The 25,749-nt window shown below is 46.8% G+C and overlaps 1 protein-coding gene across 2 annotated transcripts in view; it reads left to right on the top strand.

The window, feature by feature from the left end:
* The window catches only part of ANO7 (anoctamin 7), a 1,967,083-nt gene that overhangs the window by 1,575,289 nt on the left and 366,045 nt on the right, over positions 1-25,749 (top strand). For both annotated transcript variants that reach the window (XM_069618104.1, XM_069618105.1), the window contains exon 17: positions 6,080-6,134. In XM_069618104.1, the coding sequence (XP_069474205.1) occupies positions 6,080-6,134 (55 nt within the window). The remainder of the gene's footprint in view (positions 1-6,079; positions 6,135-25,749) is intronic.

The raw sequence follows: 25,749 nt of genomic DNA on the forward strand, positions 1-25,749 counted from the left end.
TGTTGTTTTAGTAAATTCTGCACTTTTCTCAGGTTCTCAGGTGCTGGCTGCTGTTGGAATGTGTTGAAGGCTCATATCGTGTCTTGGTTGTAGTGTTTATGCTTTTCCCTTCATTTGGATCCGGTCCGGGTTTTCTTGTTTCTTCCGTCTGGTGTTGCAGTTCTGAAATGAAAAGATGAGAACACAGGCCAGAAAGAGTACCTGGAGGTATTGTGTGACAAAAAGTGGCACCATTGATTACATCCAAGGAATATGGGGAGTTTTGGGTATTGCCTGTCCCCCCCCAACTACCACTTCCGGTATCTGGGACAGGGCTGGCTCTTGCATTTGTCTTGGTGCGCCTCCTACCCTAGTGTGGGAAGGATAACTGTCTCTCCCCTTTGACGGGCTGCATGACCCTGACACACCACTAATGTCAAAGGCAATCCCATCATCGTCAATGAGAATACCTGAGAAGCATGAATGAACCAGAGTTGAACAAGGAGAACATCAGAGAGGGGTGCGAAGCGCTTAAACCAGAGAGTGAGAAACAGAGAGGAAAATAAATCAAAGAAGAACCGCAAAGAACTGTGCGCACACCGTGTATGCTTGTAACTGAGAACCAGAGAGAAAGCAAAGGGGACACTGACAGGGGTGGACTGGGAACTAAAAGGGGCCCTGGAAATAATTACTGGGGACCAAAAGAGGCCCTGGAAATAATGTTCAAAGTGGCCCCATAAGAGGCATTTTCAGCAAGCCCAATGCCTTTCCTATGAGAACATTTGGAAATACCAGACAAAAGAGGCCCAGGGTGCAGAGGCCCACCGGGAAATCTCCAGAGTTCTCTATAGGCCAGTCCATCCCTGGACACTGATGAAGGGTGTGTGAAACTCCAAAGGCCGAGACTGAGACTTAGCCAAAGAAAGGCCCAAGAAGGACAAAAATAGAGAGGGTAAGAACCCCTTAAGACTGACATAAGAGAGGAAATGCATCTCTTGGGGAAGGAGAATGACAGGGGGGCAGAGACCCCCTAAGCGCATATATAGGAAAACATTGGACAGCCAAAGAACACCAGGTTATTGAGTTTCTATTTAAAGAAAAGGTCCCCATATTTCATCTTGGGTCATTCCATGTCATTTTCTTTAATACAACTCAGTTTTCTTGATATTTCCATCTTGGCCTGGTTTCTGATCCTCATCCCCTGCTTTGTGACAGTTGCCATCTTGCAGATATGCCAACAATGTCTATGTCTTCGAAAAAATATACATCTTCACATTTGGCTGCTGGTGCCCAGAGCCATAAAGGAGTTTTCAGGGATTGGCAACCAAGAGATTTTAGTTCCTCTGTGAAAATAATGCCCTTCATTTAATTTGTGCCTTGAAATGTCTGGTTGCCCCTTCTGTTGTTTACCTGACATGGGAGGAAAGCATCCGAGCCCAAATAATGAAAGTAATTCTCTCACATAGGTGGCAGGTGAGCCATTATTGGAGGATAGATTTTACCCAAGGGGCTGTAAAGAAGGTGCTGATTCAGCGCCTGACGGGGGGGGCGCACTTACCAATTGCAGGAATAACGATGATGGGTTGGGACATCTACTAGGGCGGAAACACAGGGAACGCAGGGAACTGTAGCAAACCCCAAGGTCCAGGCATGGAGGGGAACAAGGGAGGGACACTCTGTATATAACACAATATGGGCACAGGGAAACCTGCCACGTAAAGGCAAGGGTGGCAAAACTGCAGGTAAAATCACTTCACCGGGGTATCACAGGTGGGCCTCACATCATAGACCAACTTCAAATGAATGGCCTGTACATCGTGGCTGAGGGAGGGGGATGATGGCTCCAGGTCGCTCGTCTCCAGCAGATCGCAGTCACTGGGAACATCATCCACGGCTACTCTCGGGAGCTGGAGAACTCAACCTGACATAGAAGGCACTTGCATGGCACCAAGGTTGTTTCAAACCACCCAGCGGCCAGCGGGTATAGGAACGAGGATGTGGAATGGAGGTGCACTCTAAGAAGAACCAATCAGATGGTAAGTTTTGGCCTCCCTGGAAAGTAACAAGCCCTCAGAGTGTCCACAATAGTGTTTGTGAAGTTGCTATTTTGCAGATGCTGTGTGAATGTCTCCCTTCACAATAGTTCAGGGTGTCTCATGTTATTTCCTTTATGGTGCTGACCACTGGCAGATGAATAAAGAACTGGAGGTCAGCACAATTATGTTATTACTAATTGCAAACTGTTTGCGTGATAGAGCAGGAAGCAATGTGGCACCCCACACGGCAAGGAGATGGGCCGAAGGGGGATGTCTGTTTGCTCCAATCATGTCTAACTAAAAGAGACCCATGTGCTTCCACATTGAACGGCAAGTGCTCTCTGTGCTGCTTCACCTTTTCAATCATAGCCTTTTCCATCCTTAGGATTTACATTGGATGTACACTGTATTCTTCTGTAGCCTCCTCGCCTTCTCCATTGATACACAGGGTACAATTTCCTGGTCCTCAGATCTCCATCAACAAGCCTTGTCATGATCAGTGAAGAATGTAGGTTCCCTCCCATGCCTGCTGAAGAATGCAGTTAAATATGATATTCTTGCTCTAAGGATTAGGGACAGGGTGACCAGGGTTCCAGGGTACTGCCACACTCTAGGTGATGCAGATCCCGAGGGTGGCATGGGGAAGAACTCCTGGTCCACTCCGCCCTCTCCCAAGAGTTTGTCACATTCTCCCTACAATCAGCATTGCCTCTTGAGGAAGCCCATAGAAAGCTGAGTAAGCTTTGAAAAAAACAAAGGGACCTGAACTGCTGAGAAACCGACCCTCCAGAAGGGAAAACTGCTTGTTATGCATGGTCATGCCCCAACAAAGCACCCCAAACCTGCCTTCCTCTCAGCTCAGGCCCCTATCCTAGTCTGGACCCCCGGCCAATTAAATCAACCCCATTTCCCATGGGTTCTCTAGGTCCGGGGGTAGCTACATGGACCACACCAGAGGGCATGGAGGCTGGAACTGCGTCCCCACTAGCCTGCATAATTATACAAGACTTCTGAGTTCACCAAGGCCATTTTGATGAGCAAGTCTATTTAAGCCACGGCCATGCTTAGCATTCTGGAGGGCTAAAGGGCTTACCTGTGTACATATCCTGCTCACTCCTGATCAACCGTGAATCCCACCAGCACCTGGATTCACCCAAATCTTTAACACCAGCAAGAAAGAAGAAAAGAAGATGTGCCATTCATCTCACTGTAAGACTTGGAGACTTTCCACAACACTTGCCACACTTATCTTGTTTGGCTCCCAGCCCCCTCATCTGAGGCACCCTGGCACTGCAGCAGTTCTTCTTACCCTAAGACGGGAAGAAAGGCAAAACATGATGAGATGCCATGAAATCTGAACTAATTGCACACAAAACGAGAACTTTGAAACCGTCTTCCCAGTGAAGCAACTGGGACAGAGAACACGAGGACAGTCTTTAGGGGATTGAGACATTTACCAACTCAGCACAGTAACTGGGAGAAAGACTCCAATGCAGTTTATGGGGAATATGCCTCCTGAAGCAGCTGCCTCTTCTGCCTTAGGGTGTTCTACAAACTACCTTCGATTGTGTAATCACCCAGTCTCCTAATCTCCAGGTAATTAAAGAACCCTGAGGGAGAAGTGGGAGAGTAAGACGGGATGCAGAAACAAATACTAATTGCATTCCTTGTTTCAGCGATCATCCAAAGGACAGTAGCTGAGACCTCTCATAATTTCTATTCTAAACCCTCTAATAAGGTTCAATTTCTGTTTATCTAATAGTAGGTGCGCATTCTGGTGGTAGTGGCAAGGCATCCAAGTCGCTCCGACCAAAGCAACTCTGGTAAGGTGTTACATGTATACACAACCTTTTAGTTTGTGAACCCCATACAATCAAATGTGTTCATTTGAGCTGGGACAAGCAAACATAAGAACCCTAATAAGTACCCAGCTCTGATCTGCAGACACCTCAGTACACATGCCCAAGAATCAGATTCAAGATGGAACCGGCCCCAGATATAAACTTGAGGAGCTAACTGCAGAGGCTCAATACCGCCCACAAATTAAAACATACCAATCTAACGAGTCAAGCTATTATGAAACACATCTGCTAGAGATTACAGAGGTAGAGTCCCAAGGGGAGGGGCTAGGTACCTGTAAGAGATGCCCTGTTCTACAGACAGGTATGTTTGTCCAGAGAGAGGAGAGCTGCAGTGAAGGAGTGTGGAGAAGCTGATTTGTAAGAGGCTTGATGAGCAAAGAGGAGGTGACTATGAAGAGAGCAGAAGTGTCTCTTCGGAAGAGAGAGGGAGGTGGTGGATAATAGCAGGACAAGGCAGAGGAGAAAATAAAGGGGCAGAGTCAGAGAAAGATATGGGGGAAGTGGTGAGAGAGCAAGAGGAGGAGGTGCAATTAATTAAGGAGGAGGTGGTCTGGTGATGGATCAGGAGGAGGCAGAGAAAAATATAATGAAGCAAGCGGATAAAGGATAGATGGAACAATGGCTGATCAGCCAAATTAGCATTTCCCATTTAACTCAGGGCAACCCCAAAAATATGTTGCATATTGTCTTGGGTTGTTTTGCATAGTCCTCAAATCTGCCGGTTTTTTTCCATGGAATTAGTAGATAACAAATGTCAGGTTATCAGGAACTTTAATAGCTGTAGAGCCCCTGCTTCCAGGCGAGTTGATAATCGCTTTAGGCAAAGTTAATTGAGCCACCTCTCGTGAGATCACCAGACCCATGAGAGACGTATCCGAAATCAAGTCTCTCATATGCATAGTTTGACAATCTGGCGCCGAAACTGTGGGGGTTGTGCCCCCTCCACCCCCCACTGAGGCCTCTCACCCACTTCAACAGCAAAGCATGTCATGGACTGCTCGTGAACAGGACCCTGTGAAGTATCTCCAGTTTTATGGAAGTAACGTGTAATTTTAGGTATCATCCCCCCACCCCTAGATGGGATGATAGTCAGGGATATGCTCCTGCCCTGCTTCCCTCTGTGTCCTGGGCAGGTGGTAAGTGTCAACAAAATCCCTGATCACCTGCAGTCTGACTTTGTTCGGGCCCCCAAATGGGGACCTGCCTTACTTCGCAATGCTTAAGTAGACATCTTCAGTAGGAGAAATTACCCTGAGCCTCTGTATACTATGCATAAACTGCAGTAACTGCACTTCAAGTGCGATTCGCACTGCTGCCATTTTTTTGAAGCACTTAGTCTACCTTTGCTCACAGCAACATCAACACAGAGGAGGGACAACAGGTAGTTCATTCTCCAGTGCTGAGACTCTCACAGGTCGTCACTTGACAGCAAGGGATTATCGGCATGATCACGACACAGAGAGAAAAGGTTTGTTCCACAGCAGTACCTGCACTTTGGGTGCAGTTCGCTGCTGTTTTTGGATCCCATAACATACTCCCAGCTGCAACCACAACAGGGCCTGGTCTATATGCAGCAGTACAAATCTTCTCCATGCTTCACTGGGGCTGAGCTTGTAAATTATGTGCATCAAACTCTACTGACGCAGTTCTCCTGGAGCTGATATTGATGGCATTGACTAGATCCTTTTCCGTCTCCACTGTTCCTATGCGGTTATGCTGGTACCGGTTTATACTGTAGGTGCTCTGCTGTAGTGCAGGAGTATTCAAATCCGATTCTGAGCAGCTAAATCCACTTCATGTATTCAGGAAATCCGCACAAAACTATTTTAATACTGTGAATAATAATGAGAACCATTTACACAATAAGAGATTATCTTGAAACCTTGGTGTGGTTTTGGGCTTCCAAGAGCCGCATTTGTGGAGCCCCGCTCTATTGTACGTTGTTGGTTACAGTAGCATGAGATTTCCTTCATGCCTGCGTTGGCAAGTGTCTGTTCTTGTGAGGTAGTGTTACTATATAGCTGTTCACATGTACCTGTGTTACCATGATACTGTTCTCTTTCCTGTGTCTGTGGTTATGTGGTGCTGACAACAGGGAGCTCTGTTGCTGTCTCATTTATTGAATTTGTATAATGCTGTTCCAACTAAGTTGTAATAGTATTTGAACATCCTTTTTGATTTGCATTGTTCCTTTCTCCACAGGTTTGTGGGATATCCTGGGCACTATAGCACCCTTTTTGGTATGCGAAACGAGGAGGTGAGTTTCATGCTGGCACGTAAATGTCCTACCTCATTGATTGAGAGTAAAAGCAGGATTAGGCAGATACTAGGTGTGGGAGCATCAGGGGTTTGGGGAAGTTGAGCAGTAGTTTGATTTTTGACTTTTCTAAGTAAACTCACAGTACTTTTATCTTGTTCCACTTGGCTTTGCTGTCCCATCATTATGTTCTCCATCAATCATATTGTTCTTCCCATTCATCTATTTTATATAGGGAGTATCCTAGCCACAGGAGCTGCTTCTAATAAGAGTTATTGTTTTAATAGTAGTAATGTAACATGTTCATTTAAAGTGGTGGAATGAGTTCTTGAAAATACCAGCAACACATATATTTCTTTCCCACTGTTAGGCAGAAACCTGTGCAGTTCCCTCTGGGACCACTGCAAAAGATTTAAGACTACAGGTGTTGGCAGTAAACCCACTTGGTAGCAGTCCGCACCGCACAGATTCACTGTGGTAGCTGTGGCTGAGCAGTCAGACCTCCCTCAGGAAGAGTTAGGCAGTATACAGAGGATACATAATAGGTACAGAGGTCCAATAGCACAAGCAAACACTGACCAGAGCTAGGTGTAAAAGTATAAACTTATTTATTAAAGGTACACTCATAAATTACACTAGCACATTAGAAAAGATACGAAAGTCAAACACAGTTACTATTACTCATATGTACATCCCTAATCGTTTGTTGGACAATTCTAAGTTAACACCACTTATTTCCAACCAGAGGTGAGCGCTTAACGTTAGATGGTACTCCAACAAGTATTACCAAAAGGGAGGGAAAAAGGCAGAAATAAAGAGAGCAGTTAGGTAAAACACTTTTCACATAAGGTTGGCAAAGACAGTCAATAGTGGAACAAGGGGAATTAGTTTGGGGCCCGCGTTAGAGGGAGCCAGGCGAAAATGTGCCCAAGATCACACAATGTCACAAGTCTTTGCAGGTGAGTAGAAAACGGTTTTACTATGGTTCTGAAAAGTTTAGTTAGGGTGTCCCAGACCTACCCAGGTTCGAGAGCCGAGGGCTAAATCTACCCCGTACAATCGGTGGCAAGGGAGGCCGGGCGGATCACAGTACCTTTTAAAAGTGGAAAGATTCCTCCAGCGGTGGTAGTCGTTCCTGGGAGTGGGTGCAAGTCGCGGCGTCGTCCCGAGGAAGAGGTGATCTCGACGGGGAGGAAGGCTGCAGGTCGTTGCACTACCAGGGATGAGGCTAGCCGTGGAGTTCTCCGGTCACAAAGGATTTTTACCCCTCTTTCGCGGTTGAGGTAAAAAGTGGTATCCCGGTTGCCGGGGTGCTTGGCACAGGCAAGGCGGCCACGAGATGCTTCGGGACGGCGAAAAGAAGGCAGCAACTGGTTGTCCCCACCAGTTAAGGGAAGAAGACTCTCCGGCGGGAGATCTCCTCTGTCGTCGGGAAAAGTGGTGAGACGATTCTGCAGGGCTTCACCGGTGGTGTCGTCTTGGCAGGTCGGCTCAGCTTCTCCCTCTTCGGCTTCTTAGGTCCTGTGGCGACTTCTGAAGAACCAGTCCCAAAAACCCTGCTTTTATGCAGCAAACCCCCATTCATACAACCTAGCTGTCACTCAAACATGCTAAGTGGTGAGCGGGGTGGCTCACCACTTGGGCCAATCACACTAGAGTGCGACCTGAGTTGGCAAGGCAACTCGGTCCAGGGTGCCTAAACCCCCTCCTACACCCCCTGTGGTACCCAGACAGAATGGCACCACTTTGGAGGGCTTCTGTGCAGAAGCCCGCCAAAAGTGGAACAAAGGCTCGACTCGGGTTCAGGGTTACTGAAGTGAACCTAGACGCCATTTTGGCAGCAAGTTCCGGCTAAAAATCCCAACCGGTGAATTTATATTCAATAAATAAACCGGCGGTATCTTTAACATTGCACCAAAAAGTGGTGCATCAAAAAACAATGGGAAATCCCATTGGGAAATATTCCGGTGGAATATTTCCGTGGTATCCACTGCCACCAGCCAGAACTCGGCGAGGGGGGACGGGACAGTACCCCCTCGACAACAGACCCAGGGGCAATCTAATTGCCCCTACCAGTACTTCCACAGTAAGATGGTTTGTACTGGTTAAGTTACTAAGTTAAGACTAGTAAAGTCAATGGCAACTTTACAGACCCAGGGAGACAGTAGTCAGTCCCAGGGTGTGGAGTCTATGTTTGGGGGTCTCTAAGACACCCCTGTGCTACTGCACTGAGGGTGCTGTGTAACACACATTCAAAAACCAATGATGGCCTATGGGGAAATCTACCCCCCCAGCCCATAAGCACATAGCAAGTCACAGAGAACACTCTCAAGTCATGTCCAAGAGTGAGGATAAAAGAGTCTCACTCTTGGCAGGAGAAAAAAATAAACCCCACAAAATCCAGCAAAGCTGCTGGGGGACTCACTAGGTTAGGAAATTCAGCCTAAACAGAGAATTCTTCCTAACACCCACCATCCATCTCCCTCCCTTCAGATTACCTTGCTCAAAAAGCACTTGATGTTCTTGAGAAAGAGAATGTTGCAGTAGTCCAGTCTGGAGAGAACCAGGGCTCTGGAGACAGTGAACCTCTGGGGAAAGTGAGAAAAGGTAGAACACCTCTGAGGAAGTGCAGCTGGTAGTGGGACTTTTTGGACATGTCTGAGATGTGAGAAGAGAAGGAGAGAGTAGAGTCGAAGATGACCCCCAGATTTCTTGCCTCACTAGTGGGTGAGGGTGCAGGCCCAAGGGTGGTCGGCCACAGTGAAAGTGGGAAAACGGAGCAGGGATCCTTATGAGGACGATCTGTTTTACTGGCATTAAGGCAGAGATCATTGGCAGTACACCATGACTGAATTGCGGGCAGACAGTCTGGGATGAGCGAGGAAGAGGAAGAGGCCGAGGGTAGCATGAAAGCGAGCTGTGCGTTATCCGCATAACACTGAAAGTTGAAGGTGAAAGCAGAGATCATATGGGCCAAAGGGGCCATGTAGACATTGAAAAACCAGAGGGATAGATTACATCCCTAGGGGACACCACAAGTAGAGAGAGTAATAGCAGAGAGCATGGAACCAAGTTCTACCTAGGAAGGACGGTCAGAGAGAAAGGATGCTAACCATGCCAGGGCTTCGCCAGTGATGCCTAGGGTCTTGCGGAGATGGGAGATCAGGATGTTGTGGTTTACGGTATTGAAAGCAGAGGACAGGTCAAGAAGAATGAGGCCAGAGGGAGAGTTAGAGTCAAGGGTTGAGAGCAGGTCTTCACAGTGTTGAGAAGAGCAGTTTCCGTGACTCTGGATGCTCTAGAGCCAAACTGATGGTCATGGAGACAACCAACAGATTCAGTGTGGAGGGTAAAATGAGAGATAGCCAACTTCTCCAGGAGTTTGCCCAGGAAAGGAGTGATGGAGATAGGGCGATAGTTAGCCAGAATAGTAGGGTCGGCAGAGGTTATTTTGAGTAGAGAGTGCACAAGAGAATGCTTGAGAGAAGTGGGGAAGACTCCAGTGCTGAAGGAGAGTTTGCAGACGTCAGCCAAGGCTGGAGCTAGCGAGTCAATTTTGTCCTTGATGGTTTTGGAGGGGCAGGGGTCCACCTGTTTGGAAGAAGCTTTCATAGACCAGACATGTCTAGAGACCTCCTCAGGTGTGACATGGTAGAGGGGGGAGAGAAGAAGGGGAGCTGTGGCGGCGGCCAAGGGGGCCCCAGGAGATGGTGGTGCATGAGTGGGTGTGGAGGAGAGAGAAGACAGGATTTCCTGTGTTTCAGTGGTGAAGTGTGCAGCCAGGGCTGAGCAAAGGGCCTGGGTGGGTGCGGTTACAGGAAGAGGCTGCAGTAGGATTGGCCAGTTCCTTACAGACTTTGAAAAGTTCGGCCATGTTGTTGGATGCCACAGAGATGCAGCTTGAATATGGACTCTTTTTTTGGACCAGATGCAGAGTCTATATTGCCTTTGCAGAAGACGGCAGGCCAGCTTGTTAGAGGGTGTGCATGAAGATCCCCATTTCCATTCCGCTGCCCAGCACTTGCGTTTAATGTCAGCCAGGTCAGAGTCATACCAAGAGTTGCACTTGATGGCTGGCTTCAGTCGGACCCTCATGATGGGGACAAGGATGTCGAGGGTATTGGAGATGGGAAGGTGAAAATTAGAGAGGGCTGTATCAGGGTGGGGGTCAGCCACAAGAGTAGGAGGAGGAGAATAGGTGGAGGCAAATAAATCCACTGACACTTTTTTCATGGGTCAGATGACCTTGAACGTTAGAGGCAGTGGAGGGTGTGTCAGTGCTAAAGGAGAGTAAAGCTTCAGGTGAGAGGTGAGAAGAGAGTGATCAGTCCGTGAGAGTGGGGTGGCGAGAGTAATAGAGAGAGGAATGTTTGTGGCGATAAGAGCATCCAAGGTGTGGCCAGCAGTGTGCGTTGAATGGAGAGCGCGGGTTGCATAAGTTGCAGAAAGCTCCTGAAGAAGAGTCAAGATGGATGTTGAGATCCCCCAACATGAGGAGTTGGGAGGAGGAGACAAGGAGACAAGATGCCAGGTCAGCCCATTCTGAGAGGAAGAGGGTGGACTGGCCCAGTGGCCGATAGAAGGTGGTCAGAGTAAGAGATGAGACAGGAGAGAGAGAGAGAGAGAGAGAGCGCCTGAAGACCAGGCATTCGAAAGAGGAATAGGCCTGAGTGGGGACGGTGGAAACATGGATCCACTCTGGAAAGATTAGGGCAACTCCGCCTCCTGGTATGTTGGGCTTGGTTTCAGAGAGAATATTGTAGCCTTCAGGGAAGAGAGTGTCAAAGCTTGTGATAGAGCTCTCCTTAAAACCAGGTCTCCGAGAGAACAAGAACATCAAGGTACAGCTGTTCCAAGAGGTGGCAGATGTCGATAAAGTGGTTGACTGCGGAGCAAGAGTTAAGCATGGCAACTTGGAGCAGATTGCCATTCATGAAAGACTTAAGGGTGGGGTGCAAAGGACAAAGGTCCCCACTGTAAGCGGCGCAGGTGTCAGAGAGATAGAGGCAAGAGAAGGCAGAAGAGCCGAAGGGAGTACAGGCAAGTGAGCCGGGACAGTGGTAGATGGCAGGGGAGCCAGTGAGGAGGAAGGTGGAAAGTTGATAAGGCGAGGTAGGAGCTTATCAAAAAGGAGGTTGTGTTGAGGCCCTTGTACCAAGACAGTACCATTGCAACGTTTGGAGGGGACAACATCCTTGTGAGATGGGATGCTCTTATTTGTCAAAGATTCATAAATAATTTTTTATGGGTGGACATATTTTTTGTTCGCATCAGCACAAATTTAGAGTGCTAAAGTCCACACAGAGTACCTATATAGATCGTGATGCAACCATTTTCCTTTATAATTGTTGGCAGGTCCATTACCTGTCTTGTAAGTTACAGACTTCCATGCAGAACAACATTACCTGTGTCGATATGGTACGATCTGAAACTCACCATTTATTCTCTAAGAATCCTGGCACGGTTGATTCTTATGGTTTGATATGGGACTCTTTTAATGTCAACATCAGTGACTTTTTGATGTCCACCTGATGGAGAGTTTGGCAGAATCTACTTAGGGAAATCGCTAGCTTAGAAAATCGGATCAACATTCTTGACACTTTGGTAAAACAATTAGTTGAGGCATGAATAGGCAACTTTGACTTTAGTATGTTTATTTAATTCCAAAACTAATTTGGTGTTCAGCCTGGCAAGTCATTATTCTGGATAGAATCAAAGATACATGGTGGGAATTACTCGTATAGAAGTGTCTAATGGGGCAATTACTTCTGATCCGCATTTGACACCTTTAGTGATTATTGCGCCTCTCTATACACTCAGAAAACAAGACCAGGCCTGGGAAGAATCACAGCCCTTTTGGATGAGATAGACTTGCTTTGTTTATCAGACAATGACTTCTTTGATGCACCAATCACTGACCATAATTTTCATTGGGCTACTTTACATTTATATAAAGGGAAGGTTCCTGGCCTGATGCACTGCCCATTGAATTCTATGTTACTTTCAACGATTTACTAATCCCATACTTGCATAATATGTACATAGAGGCCCTGGAAAAGGTTATTCTACCATCTTCCTTGAGAGAAATGGTAATACTCCTATTAAAAACAGGCAAGCTGAACACTAAATGTGGTTTGTATAGCCAGTTGTCTTAAATCATTAATGATTTGAGAAATTCTGAGCACATTTCTTTTTGGTAGGCTCTTTATGATTGCGTCTTCATTAGTTGCTGAGGACCACGCTGGATTTGTCCCCGGCAGGAACACCTCTCAGTTTAACAAGGCTTTTTTCTAGTTTTAGACTGGGTTAATTCTAATCTGGGGGTTATGCTTTGACTAGTCTGGATGTGGAAAATGCTTTTATTGGGAATGTATACATTTGACACTCCAGCGTTTCGGCTTGGGACCGTTAATGCAGCAGTGGTTAGCTTTATTGTACAATATACCAGTTCCATGTGTCGGGACAAACCACCGTTTATCAGCACTGTTATATATAGGAAGGGGCACCAGAGTAGCCCTTTATCACCCCTATTATTTGCCCTGATCACAGAGCCTTTGGCCTGTAAACCTAGGTACATTTTAGCTGACCGGGACACACATATGGTTGTGATTAGTCACACTATACTGTATACAGATTATATGTTATTCTATTTCGCACAGCCTACTGCTCATTTACTTATGTTAAAGATAATTGCATTGCCTAGTATCCGGACTCTCTGTCAATTTGTCCAAATCAGTGTTCTAACCTGCTAGCATAATCCCAGCATGTGGGGCGCGTCAATTTACCTTTGAAAGTTCACTACAGATTTGTTTTGGTAGCTGGATGTTATGATCAACGCACACTTTTTTGATAAAGTGTGGCATCAGAATTTGTGGAGTTAACTGTCAAGACTCAACCAAATGTTCACCGTATGATCCAGTTTTCCTTTCCTTGGGCAGGATTACAATATTGAAATAAGATGTATTTCTCAGGCTCTTATACTATTTTCGAGTCATTCCATGATCTTCCTGATATCCGTCCCTAGGGCTCTGGACAATCGACAAATTGCTTTATCGACTTTCAAATTGCCTTATGATAATGGGCGGCTGAGTGTTCCTGACTTTCGGAAGTACTATTATGCAGCACAGCTACAACATGTGTTTTAGTGGGATGAGGATACTTTGGATCTGCCCAATAGGCTGATGACCAAAATGGCAAAGGACCAAAATTTAACAAATATTTTCTGGACTCCCAGCTCCAGTTCACATGACACAGATCTATAAATGGGCTAGACTTGGGCACATAACTTATTCAATACAAATGGGTACTCAAAGAATATTTAACTCCTGCATTAATGTATACATTTGCCACAAATTCCTGTGACAAGTGCCCTAGCCTCCTCAAGAGGGGATGCAAATCCCATCCGTTTAGGGGTAGGAGCCCTACCAGGGAGAAATGCAGAGCCAGTACTATCCCTTAGGAAGACGGTGGCAGTATCTCTCCTTGTGCCAGTGCAATGTTTTGCAGTCTCACTCCATATGCAAAGTGCGTCCTAGTCTCTTTCTCTTCCTTTTAGAGACACAGCAACACTTTGGAACCAAAAAACAGCATTATCCGAGAGAGAAAACATCCAGCACCACATGCAGCCTAGAGGATATGGTCGGCCTTAATCAGAGACAGCAACCCTCTAAGTGCCAGCGTTACCAGCGGTCCGCTTTGGCACAAAGAGGCCCAACAGAAAGGGAGCAGATATGTAGAGCAGCAGCCTTGTGGTGGCAGACAAAGCCACACAACACTGTCGGCAATGCACCCACAGTCAGCGCTTTATTCCCCAAACCAGCAGGGACTTTGCAATGGGATCAGATCCCCTCAGGCAGAACATGCTCACCAGCAGAGCACTCTGAACCAAACCTGTAACACAGACATGGACTCATAATGTTATGGGCTGCCATTAGTGTACTGCGGAAAGCCCACACAGAAAGCAGCTCGGGCTTAGCCCCCTATTTAATGTTTTCTCACACTGGAAGAGCTATGGCAGTAGCACAGTTAGATTGGCCAGGGCACCAATGGCAAGTGAAGGGGGAGCATAACATTGACAGAATGGAGGAGAATGTGAGTTATTTGGGTGATGGCAGAGGAGGAAGAGGTGGATGGCCAAGAGACCAAAAGGAGGGAGGGAAGAAGGAGCTGTGAAGTGTGGAGGCGATTTCCTGCAAAAGTGAAGTATTTACTATTGGGTGAAAGTGGTACTGCACTGTCAGTGTGCATGTTAATGTGGCGAGTGTGATTATAAAAGTCTGTGTAAAGAGGGATTGTGAAGTCTATGGAACTGGGGCAAAGGAGGGTTGCTGAGGAGTAGTTTGAGGGAGTAGTAGTTGAAGGGAGGAAGGAGTAGTGCAAAGGTCAGTGTAGTAGTTGGAGGGAGGTGGGAGTAGTAGTATAGAGGAAGGATTAGTAGTTGGAGGAGGGAGTAGTAATTAGAGGAAGGTGAGAGTCGTACTGTGGAGGAGGAAGTAGTAGTATGGAGGAGGAATTAAGAGTGCAGAGAAGGGATTAATAGTAGAGTGGTGGGAGGAGTAACTTCAGAGAGTAGAGGTGAGGCCTTGAAAGATTGAGGGACATCAGAGGGATAAATGATTGGAGGAAGGAGTGAGTTGAAGTCGGCTGAGTTGAGGAAGGGGGGAAAGGAGAGTGAGGCTTGGTGGGAGGTTTGAATCCAACAGGTAGTCTGTAAGGCACCATTCCCTAGCTCCCAGTAGAACACAAAACCTGGATAGAAGAGTTTAGTGAAAAAAAGGTGTTCTACCTTTTAGGTCCTTACAACCAGTCGAAGGCAGCATTAGACGGTAAGTAAATCTTCTATATCTACTAATCTGGGGAGTCAGGGATTCCTGGGTTAGGGAGGAGGTACAAAACAAGATGAGAGACAGAGAGAGAGAGGGATGCCCCTTGGGTCCGCCAACTTGAACCATATGTGGCATTTCCCTGCCACCTGTATGTGGTCACCTTATTGAATGTCCATATCATGCACGTGGTTTGGTGTTATGTAGGCATACAATTTCAATGGCATCAGGGAGTAGAGTCCCATTTTGAATGAGTTGATCTTGCCTCACAACCATAAGGATGGCCATCCACCTTTACAGTAGCTCTTTAATCTGCTCAAGCAATTTATTCAAATCAAAATGATTCTCTGAATACTGCAAATATCAGCTTGTATACCTATGCCCAGTTAGTCGATTTCCTTGGATACCGCTTAAAGCCTATGCCATCAAGATGATGTCTATAACACTTCTGGGAGAAGGGCAAGACTTCTGACTTTGTCCAATTGATTTTGTAGCCCGATACTTGCCAAATTCTCGGACGATCATCAGCAGGGCCTTCATGTATGGTGACGAGAGCCTTTTAGGACGAGTAATAGGTTATCAGCGTAAAACCGTAATTTCTGCAGTGCACCACAGAATCTGAGGCTCTTTTCTAGATCACTACTGATTTCATTGCTAAAACAAATCAAATGGGAGAGGGCGCACCCCTGTCTTGTACATATTTCTAGCACCAATGGTCTGCTAAAAAAGGCTGTTGGTCAGAATTAAAGCTGTCAGTGGCATATATAGTAGTCTTGTAAAGGCTCCACATTGTGGCCCAAATTAGGCCTTCTCTAAAACCTTGAACAAGTAAATCCTGAACAATCCCATCAAAGTCCTTCTCTGTATCCAGCAAGACAATCACCACTGACACATGTTTGATCTGGCCAATCCGTATCGTCTGCAGCTGTCTTCTCTCATTGTCTCCACACATTTCTTTTTTGATAAAATCACATTGACCAGTGCTGATCAGTTTGGGAAAGAATAGCTTGAGGTTTTTTGCCAGTATCTTGGCAAAGACCTTCCAAATGATGTTTGAGATTGATTGGTCTATGGCTGTCACACTCCGTAGCCTCTTTGTCTTTTTTCAGAAGTAAAGTTATGGTGCTGTGACAGACTTTCAGGGAGGAGCTTCCTCACAAGAGATTAATTAGACATAGCAAGCATAAGTTCAAGGCCCGGCAACTCCAGGAATTTATAGCAGTCTGCCAAGAACCCATCAGGCTTTGTCATTTTGCAAATGTATAATGCCGGCTATGTACATCTGTACCTCTTCCTTGATGATTTCCCCCAATAAAGCAGAATTATTTTGCCGTAGACCTGGCAGTGTCATCTAATTAAATAGGTTTCCCAATATTAGGCTGAGTAAAACGTTCTAAATTCCTCACTAATTCCCTCCTGTCCACAGAACATAACTCCAGCTTCTAGTTGAATCTCAGTGAAGTGATTGGAAAAGAACAATCCATCTATAGGCTAGGGAATGTGTAAGTGCAAGATCCTGGCTCAAAGAGACATAGTGGGATAGAAGTATGTTACCCATGTTATTCTTCATGCAGCTCTAAACAACATTACAAGAGCTCAAAGTGGTAGAGTCTGGAATGTGCATCTGAAGTCTGAGCTAGTGAGTGAAAAGTGTAGTTAGACTGCATAGGCAATTCTAATCTCCACATGTTGCACAATCTTTGTTTTCTGAATAGGCTCTGAAAGTCACTTGTGATTCTCCCAGGGCATAGTGTCAGTATCTGGGCTACTGACCTATCCAGTACATTATTTAAAACTTCATTAAAGTCCCTCCCCAATATAACAGAGTCACATCTGTGATCAAAAAGGTGTTATGACAGTCCCCATATATGTGTTTTTTATTGTGTTTAACTGTATTTTTCCAGTTTTTACAAAAAGATTCTTCATCATATACGTTGCTTGTTTCTTTAATTTTGAGAAGTCCAAATCGTTGATTAGTTTTCTTTTTGGTGCAATGAGTCCAGATCAAGGCTCTGCAAGAAATTTCCAACTGCGATCACCGGCTTTCGGTTTAACCCATTCATCAGGTAGGCCCACCAATAGTCTTCATCCAGCATACAAAACTAGGAGTATAGATTTTCTAGATGGGTTTTCCTGTTGGGAGCTAATGCTGGACATTTGAGGATAAGGTGCTTCAAGCTTTCAGTTGCGTGGGGCTCAGTGCTTAAAGAGATTTAAGTCAGTTTTTCCCCAAATTACCAAAATTTAGTTCGTTTTTAAGATGTTTAATCTTGCTCTCAAAAAGGTTGTGCATAAGGAGGCAAGTGAGCACTTGTAGATCATGGCTTTTACCTGCATGTCACACCAGTCTGTTTCCTTAAGTTTTCTAGCGGTTTTTGTGGATTTGTCAAAAGTTTGTCTTCTGAGCTTCCTATCTCATCCAGGATAGCCACATTTTTGTCGATCCAGTCTCGAAGCATTTTATTGGATCCTTTCTCCATTTCCTCAGAAATAAGAACATAGATTTTTTCTTTGGAGGATCGTGTTTTTCCTGTATAGCATCAGGCTATTAAGATCCACAGTTCCTTTAAGAGAAGTGAGACTGAGCTCTCTTCTGATCAAAGCCATCGGAGTAGATGGGGGAAGGCGTAGCAGTTTCCTCCACAGAGAGCCTTCTAGCTTATTCCAAATGCTTTCAAGAATCATCGGCATAGCTTCCACACCGTAAGTAAGTGCTGGGACCACCTTCGCTTTGTAAAATGTAATTGCCGATTTGAGTGAAAAGCGCCCAAACATTTGTTTATTAATTAGATTGGAGAAAACAATTATCCTGAAAACGTGCTTGTCTGAGGCTGGCCTTCCCTTGTCATGAGCATAAGAGTGTACCTCATGGGTATGTTTCTACAAATCAGTATAGCCACTCCTCAGGCTTTAGAGTTGTACGAAGAAGAGCCCCACATACCAAGGCTAGTTGAAACTTCTTAGACTCCTTTTTTTTCATTTGTTATTAGCACTTACCGTTTTAATTAGACATTACACAATTAATTCGTTTCACAATATATTAAACAGAATACAAAAAAAATCCTCATTCAATGACGTCGAGGTGCAGCCTTTGCAGCTAGGTAGAATGGAGAAGTGCTGCAAAAGAGGCCAGGGCCTGGAGTGGGCTTTTGGTGGGAGGGCTGGCCAAGCCTGCTGGTTTGCAATTGCCTGAATAAAGGTGAGGCCCAGCCAATCACAGACCGTGGCAGGGAAGTGCCCTAAGCACTCCAGTGCTCAGCAGAGGGCAGCCATCTTGGAATTGCGGTCCCATAGAAGATGCAGGTAGAAGAGGAGAATAAAGATGCCTCAGCACATTTCCCAACACGCATACAGAGTTGCAGGGTGAAACGCTGCAAATAGTCACAGTTTACAACTCAATTTAGCTGGAAAAGTGTGCGCGATCGTGCACGCGATGTTAAATGGCCCCAGGGGGCTGATCTCACCAGCAAGGTATGCGTGCGAAGTACGGAGGTCCAGGATGTGAGTAAAGTGAAGAAAAACAGCTGCTCGCTGAGGTGCAGCCTTTGCAGCCAGGTAGAATGGAGAATATACTGCGGCAACTATTGCCGAAACCCTGACCCACCCATTAGCGGCTGTGCGTGGACACGTGCCGGGGTAGATGGACGACCTTTTCACTGATAGTGATCGCTCTGATGCATGGTACAGGGCACAGAGAATAGCTTGCATAAAAGTAAACATCACCTCGGTGCGTACACCATGGACGTGGGAGGACGCAGTCTATTCGCCCACGGGAAGGTCCGACTGCTTCAGGGAGGTCCACACACTGTATGATAGCTAGGATGAGCACGGAGGAGAACAATTAGTGAGGAGCATAGCCAGAGGACTTGCAGAACTACCACCAGCATTTGGACACATCCTGAATAAATACTGTATACCAAGACACCTTTCACAAGTGTGGGGAAGACTGCGAAAGGCATAACAGATCAGAGGTGAGCGAAGGGCCCCCTGCACAGGATAATGCCAAATAGGATCAAAGGAACAAAGGGTAAACAGACCAGGATAGACTCTTTTACCAGGAAATCCAAAAACGGGCAACTGCCCCAGTCAATGGCTACAACAAGTGCCGCACAACAAGTGGGTAGTGCAAGTGAGGGTCCTATACTGGAAGCAATTGCCGTGATAGGTGCCCTGAAGGCGTCCCTAGAAAATAAGTTACACAGTCATGGTGGATGTGCGCCTCCTGTGCCAGGATGCACGAAACCTGATGGATCGAGTGACGACAGCAGAACAGCAGGTGCAGCAAAACACAACCGATGTCGCAGTCACACAGACGCAAATGTCAGAAGTGATGCAGAGAGTCAAGATCCTGGAACGCAGGGCGGAGGATGCAGAAGGGAGGGCACAAAGGAATAACATCCGTATAGTGGGACTGCCGGAAGATGAAGAAGGCAGGGACCCCCCTTAGTACATGGAAAATCTGCTGCTCTAGGATATCGGAGTGGGGGTGCTGTCTGAGGGTTTTGTGGTAGAGAGAGCACACAAAGCCTAGACCAGGAAGCCTGCACCAGGGGCACCCACAAGATCAATGATCACCAAAATCATGAATTTCAAAGATAGTGAAAAAATATTGACATTTTCAAGAGAAGGAGGAGTGATCACCGGGAACTCTTCCAGGATCATCATATACCCAGACTACACGATCATGGTCCAGAAGCAGAGAGCGTGGTTTGGCCCTGCAAATGAACATCTTAGGGTGGCAAGCGTGCGCTACATGTGGCTATATCCGGCTAACCTCAAGATGATACACCAGGAAAGGACGTGCTTCTTCGAGACAACAGAGGAGGCGCACACATGGGTGGACCAGCAAGTCATCTCCCAGCAGAGGCCCAGGAATGCTAACGACGACGGGAATCTTCCCTGGCGATGAGGAACAGGACCCAAACAGTAGCAGAGACACTTAAGACAATGGAATTAAGCAAGCCAGAAGGAATTTAAAGAGGAGCAACAGAGTCTCCTGCCACAGAGGTCGACAGGACACACAACCCCAGAGTGTTTTTACGAGTTTGAGATGTCAGTTTTGAGGCATCACGCTGCTGCGAGACGGTCCCGCTTCGGCGGGAAGAGCAAGAGAAGCAGCAGAGCCTGAGCAGGGAGAGGGTGGCTAGGCGTTGGTTTGATAGTTATAGTTACAGTTAATCGAGTGGTTGTTTGTTTGGTAGATGGCACTAACAGTGGAGGAAGCAGCATATACAGGAACAATGGGAATGGAGCACAAGATGGCGGGAACAATGAGGAGCAAGGGCCCGAGGCTCAGAGGAATAACCCTGGCTGGAGACCCATGGTCTCGAAGATACATGTGGATTATAGAGAGAGGATGATGAAAACCGGTCCACAAGAAGCTAGACCACTCTATGTGGTAGCAGTGAAATGGAGACATGGAGCAGAGGGCATACAAACGGCTATGGGACAACAGAGCCGGAAAGCATACAGCGACTATGAGCTCAGATGAGATAACAATCGCAACTTGGAATGTTAGAGGGCTCAATGCCTATGTGAAAAGACTCAGAGTATATGCCTGGCTGACCAGAATGAAGGTCAAAATAGCAATGTTGCAAGAAACTCACTTAACAAGGGAGAAACAGACCAAAGTGGACAAGAAATGGGGAGGCCAGATCTACAGCGCCACATGTTCGAATTATGCGAGGGGACTACTGATATGGGTGGCCCCAGGAGTACCATTACAGCTAATAAAGCAGAAAGGTGACTCAGAAGGAAGACTAGTGCTGGTGCATGGAATGCTGGAAAATAAGGAAGTATGCCTGATAAATACATATGCACCGAACCACGATGCAACAGAATTTCTCAAGAGACTTGCGCCTAAACTGGCCCAATACAGAGATGCAACGTTCATCTGGGTGGGAGACTTCAACTGCATGTTGTATCCACTCCTGGATAGGTCGGATGACAAACACAGGAAGCCGGCAACCCCAGCCAAGGCGCTACAAACAATCCTGACCCAATTACAGCTGGCGGACGTCTAGTGGAAGGTACACAGTGAGGAGAGAGGGTACACAGATTATAGTGCACCACACGGAATATTAACACGTATAGACTATTTATTTACGGCACTGAATCTCTGAAGAATTTACGGGGATAAATATAAAAGCAAGCACACTTTCCGATCATACACCAATACCTGCAACATGGGCACACACTCATAGAAGGGCTCTGATACCAACTTGGCGGCGGAGGGCAGAGGCATTGAAGGAGGGCGAATTTCGAGGGATACTTGCATGATGTCATAGAGGAGTATTTTGACCACAATGAGGGAAGTTTAGCGGGTAATGGCACGTTATGGGATAGGTTTGAAGTGATAGTAAGGGGGCAGCGATAGGGAAGATGGGGGGACTAAGAGGGGAGGCCATGGTGGAGCTTGGCAAACTGGAAAATGAGATAGAATAGGTGGTACACCAGGCAGGGATTATAGGGGAGGAACCCAGAGAACTAACAGCGCTGAGACAGAAATGTAGAAGTTTGGGAGAAACTGGGAAGACTGTATAATGGGAAATATATACAGCAAATATATACAGCAGCTGCATGCAGAGGGGACAAACCGTGCAGGCTTCTAGCCTGGCTTTCTAAGCAGGAATGTAAAAAAGACCCAATTAATGCAATACACGACGATACCGGGATAGAAGTTAGAAATCAGCAGGGCATTAACTAAATATTCTCATGCTTCTATGAGCGTTTGTATGCCCCCTAACCCTGAGGTGGACCCGGGGGATATAACGGATGCCCTGGCAGAGATAAGATTGCTGAAACTAACAGGAGAACAAGCCCAATCACTAGATGAACCCCTTACAGTGGAAGAAATAGAGTGAATAATCACCAAACTCCCGTCAGGCAAATCCCCAGGACCTGATGGGCTCCCGGGTGAATTCTACAAAACTTACAAGGGCACTATAGCATCGAGATTGCTTGATACGTATCAGGAGGCGTGTGAGAGAGAACAGATATCAGGCGGCATGTCAGAATCAGTCATTATACTGATCCTTAAACCTGGGAAACCACTGCTGGAGTGCGCCTCTTATAGGCCGATTTCCCTCATCAATCAAGATGTTAAAATCCTTACGGCGGTCCTTGCTAACTGCCTAAAACGGGTGATACCCACGCTGATCCATTCAGATCAGACAAGTTACATCCCGGGAAGGAACATGTCGTGCAATCTCAGAAGGCTCCACCACGTAGTGGACCAGACACATTTTAGATAGGGCGAATGCGCTATAGCGTTGCTAGACGCTGTTAAAGTCTTTGATTCTGTGAACTGGGGGTGGATGCTGAGTGTCCTCGCCCACTTTGGTATAGGGGAAGGGTTCCTTAGATGGATCAGGCTGATGTATGTGGATCCTAGAGCGACAGTTAAAACTGGACGGTACGTCTCAGAGGTCTGGAGGATATATAGAGGTACCAAGCAGGGTTGCCCACTCTCACCCATGTTGTATATATTGGCTTTAGAACCGCTAGCGGCTTTCCTTAGGGCTGAATATGGGGATACAGGGATAGATATTGACGGAGTGGTGCACCAACTTTCGCTGTATGCGGACGACATTCTACTGTTTGGCGGGAACCCGCGAGAGAACCTGCCCTGCTTGCTAGAAGCGATTGATGCATACACTAGGCTTTCAGGAATAGCTATCAATAAAGAAAAGTCTTCACTGTTCCCCCTGGCAGGCCCAAGACAGGTCCCAGCGGACCAACTTCCAGACCTGGGTCTTCAGTGGGCACCGCGCTCCTTCCGATATCTGGGGGTTGAAATACATCATGACACAGCTGACACACACAAATTCAACACGCAGGCAGCCCTGGACAGAACACAGAAGGCTATGGACTTCAGGGGGACACTTCGCTGGGGATGATGCGAAGGGCGGCCCTCTTGATTATGGTGGTACTGCCACGTATGTTATATTATTTCACAAACATCCCATATGACATACCTAGGCCCTTCTTCACAACAATGAACACATTAGCAAAAGGTTCCTGTGGGGAGGGGGGAGGTGCAGGATACCTATGATGACTCTGCAAAGGGACTACGACGCAGGAGGTATTCGATTGCCGGATTTTGAAAAATACTACTTGGCAGGGCAACTGCAATTTGTGGTAAAATGGCTGGGGAAAGAAACAACAATAGACACAATACTTTTCCAGCTGGCGCTGAAACAGTACTACCTGAGAGAACTGCCGTGGATTGAAAAATCATTGATTAAGACACTACCAAACATGGTCAGACTTACAATAACCCTGTGGGGCAGAGCGTGGAAACTCCAGGGAAGGAAAGATCCCAGTTAAACACAGAGCCCCCTGGTGGGCTTTGCAGGCCCGGACACAGGAAACCTCGCAACTTATTGATCCCAGTGGGAGGCCAAGAGAGTAGCACAGATAGGTGATCCGAGGAAAGAGGGACAATGGGTGGAATTCCGGAACATTGTAGAGGACTATGATATCCTGGGAGGTCAGTTTCTCCTACATAACAGCATGATAACGATGATCAAGAAGAGATGGGTGGAATGGCCGGAGGAAGAGGATATGGAGGGAGGGTTTGACACATGGTGTGACATTTCAGGCGGGCACACAACCTCCAGGATATATGAACAGCTGTTAAAACCCAGCAATGTGCAATGGCTTCAGATGAGAGAACGCTGAGAGGGGGAGCACCTGAGGCGAGCAGGAGTGGGCTAGAGTGCTAAGATATCTGAAGACAGTGTCCAGTAACGCAAGGTTTAGGCAAGCGCAACTGTACCTCACGCATAGGGCATACCTTACTCCCAGAAGGATGACCATGATGAAATTGGGACAACCCCGTAACTGCCACTGCTGTTCCGACGAAGAGGCAGACATGTTGCATATGTTTTGGTCCTGTCCAGTGATACATACCTTTTGGGAAGGAATCAAGGAGACAGTGGCAGGAGGTGGCATCCAAATGCAAGCATGGAACCCCGAGTGGTACCTACTGGACCTTTTTCCAAAAGGAGACAAACAAAGGACGCATCTGGCCAAAATGAAGGACTTGGTGTGCATACTGGCCAAACGACGGATGGCGATGGCACTCCAGGGTGGGCCCATCTATGGTGGTCGGATCTTCATAGGTGGGCACTGGCAGAAACAGTGGTGTGGACGAGGGCGGTGCGGAGGGGGGAAGGGGGGAGCGGGCAAAAGATGTTGCCATGGAAGTCCCTGATGCAAGACCTATTTGGACAAGGGGCAGAGAGCAATATAGATGACCCCTTGAGTGGGGACGAACACTGACTAGGGAATAGACATATACCGAGCCCCAGTCGTGCCTCAAAAAAGGGGAGAATGTGCAACTGAAATGGATTTGAGAGCCGACCAAAGGATAGCAGCAGACCAGGACAAAATAGCTGCAAATCGCTCCACAAGGATAATGAAGAAGCTGACTCACTCTGAAAGTGCCAGAGTGATGTTTATGTTTTATTTGTAAGTTTGTTATTGTTGGTTGTTGTTTTAGAAGATAATAAATCATTTTTTAAAAAATGTTTTCATTCAGTTCGCATTCAATATTCATTATTGTTTACTAAGCTGCTTAATTTGTATTCACCCTGTGGCTTTGGGTTTCTTTGGCTCTGCACCTGTTATTCTGCCCATTCAGCATTCGTCTCCCCTTCACTCACTGGTCCCTGGCGGTCCTTTCGGGCAGCTGCAGTATTCCACTTCTGCTCCCCCTGCTGGCTTGCCTTTAACCCTAAGCCCTGCTCGCACTTTTGATGCTTTGCTTTCCTTGCAGGCACCTCTGCTTCCCTTCCGTGGATGCTGGTGGCGACTTTTTCTTTTTCTTTGTCCGCAGCTCCTGCTGAGTCTCTCCGACCACAGGGGCCCTCACCCTTGTGGAATTCTGATGGGCCAACTTGCCCTGGGCTCCACAGGCTCTCAGGATCTTCTGCCGGCATCCTGGCTCCTCTGCCAGACCCACCACGGCTGCCTCCTCTCAAACAGGATTCCCTGCTGGTCTCTGTGTTGCTGGTCTCCTCCCTTCTTATGCACCTGCAACTGCTTGATAGGTTGCAGGTGCGAGTTCTTAATTGAAATTGCCTGACTGCAATTAGAGGAGACGTTGGGACATCCCTGACCTTTACAGTACTCTGCAAGCCTCTTCCTCATCCCAGTACTAAAGTGGTGAAATGACTGACTAGTGTTCACTACTTCCAGTCGCTTCATCCTCATTTCATTACTGTCATAGGTCGAATGTTGAAAAATTAGGGGAGATGTTTTTCAATAGCCCATAAAGGCCAAGGAGTGTGGGGGGGGGATAGGTTGGTTCTCATATGGGAAAGGGGGATTTCTCAATCACCAAGGACCCTCTACCTAGGTGATCCTCCATCGCTTCTCCACCCCCACGATCAGGGTCCAAAAGCGATGGGCTTTCCTTGGCCACCTGAGAAGAGGATCCAGGTTGAGTAAGAATGAGGATACCTCCAGGTTTCTCACAGCTCCCACATCCTCATCCTTGTTCCTAATCTTTATACAAAAATGTTTGTGTTTCTTTCCTTTTGATTCACATAGGGCGCTTGCTCGCTCCGGTTTCTCATGATCCTGTAACCTGGTTGATTTTCCCAGCATGGATGTAAAGTGTTAGTAATAATCTCAACCTGGTTTTCGTAGGGCGTTCGCCCATTGAGGTTTCCCGTAACCTCACTGGCTCTCCCATCCTGTATGTGAAGTATTTGTTCCTCTTTTGTTATAGGGTGCCTGCTTGCTCAGGTTTCTCAGGTTCCCATAACCTCTTCGGCTCTCCAAGC

Source organism: Ambystoma mexicanum, chromosome 10 (genome assembly GCF_040938575.1).
Source record: "Ambystoma mexicanum isolate Mex_15411 chromosome 10, UKY_AmexF1_1, whole genome shotgun sequence".
Classification (NCBI taxonomy): Eukaryota; Metazoa; Chordata; class Amphibia; order Caudata; family Ambystomatidae; genus Ambystoma; species Ambystoma mexicanum.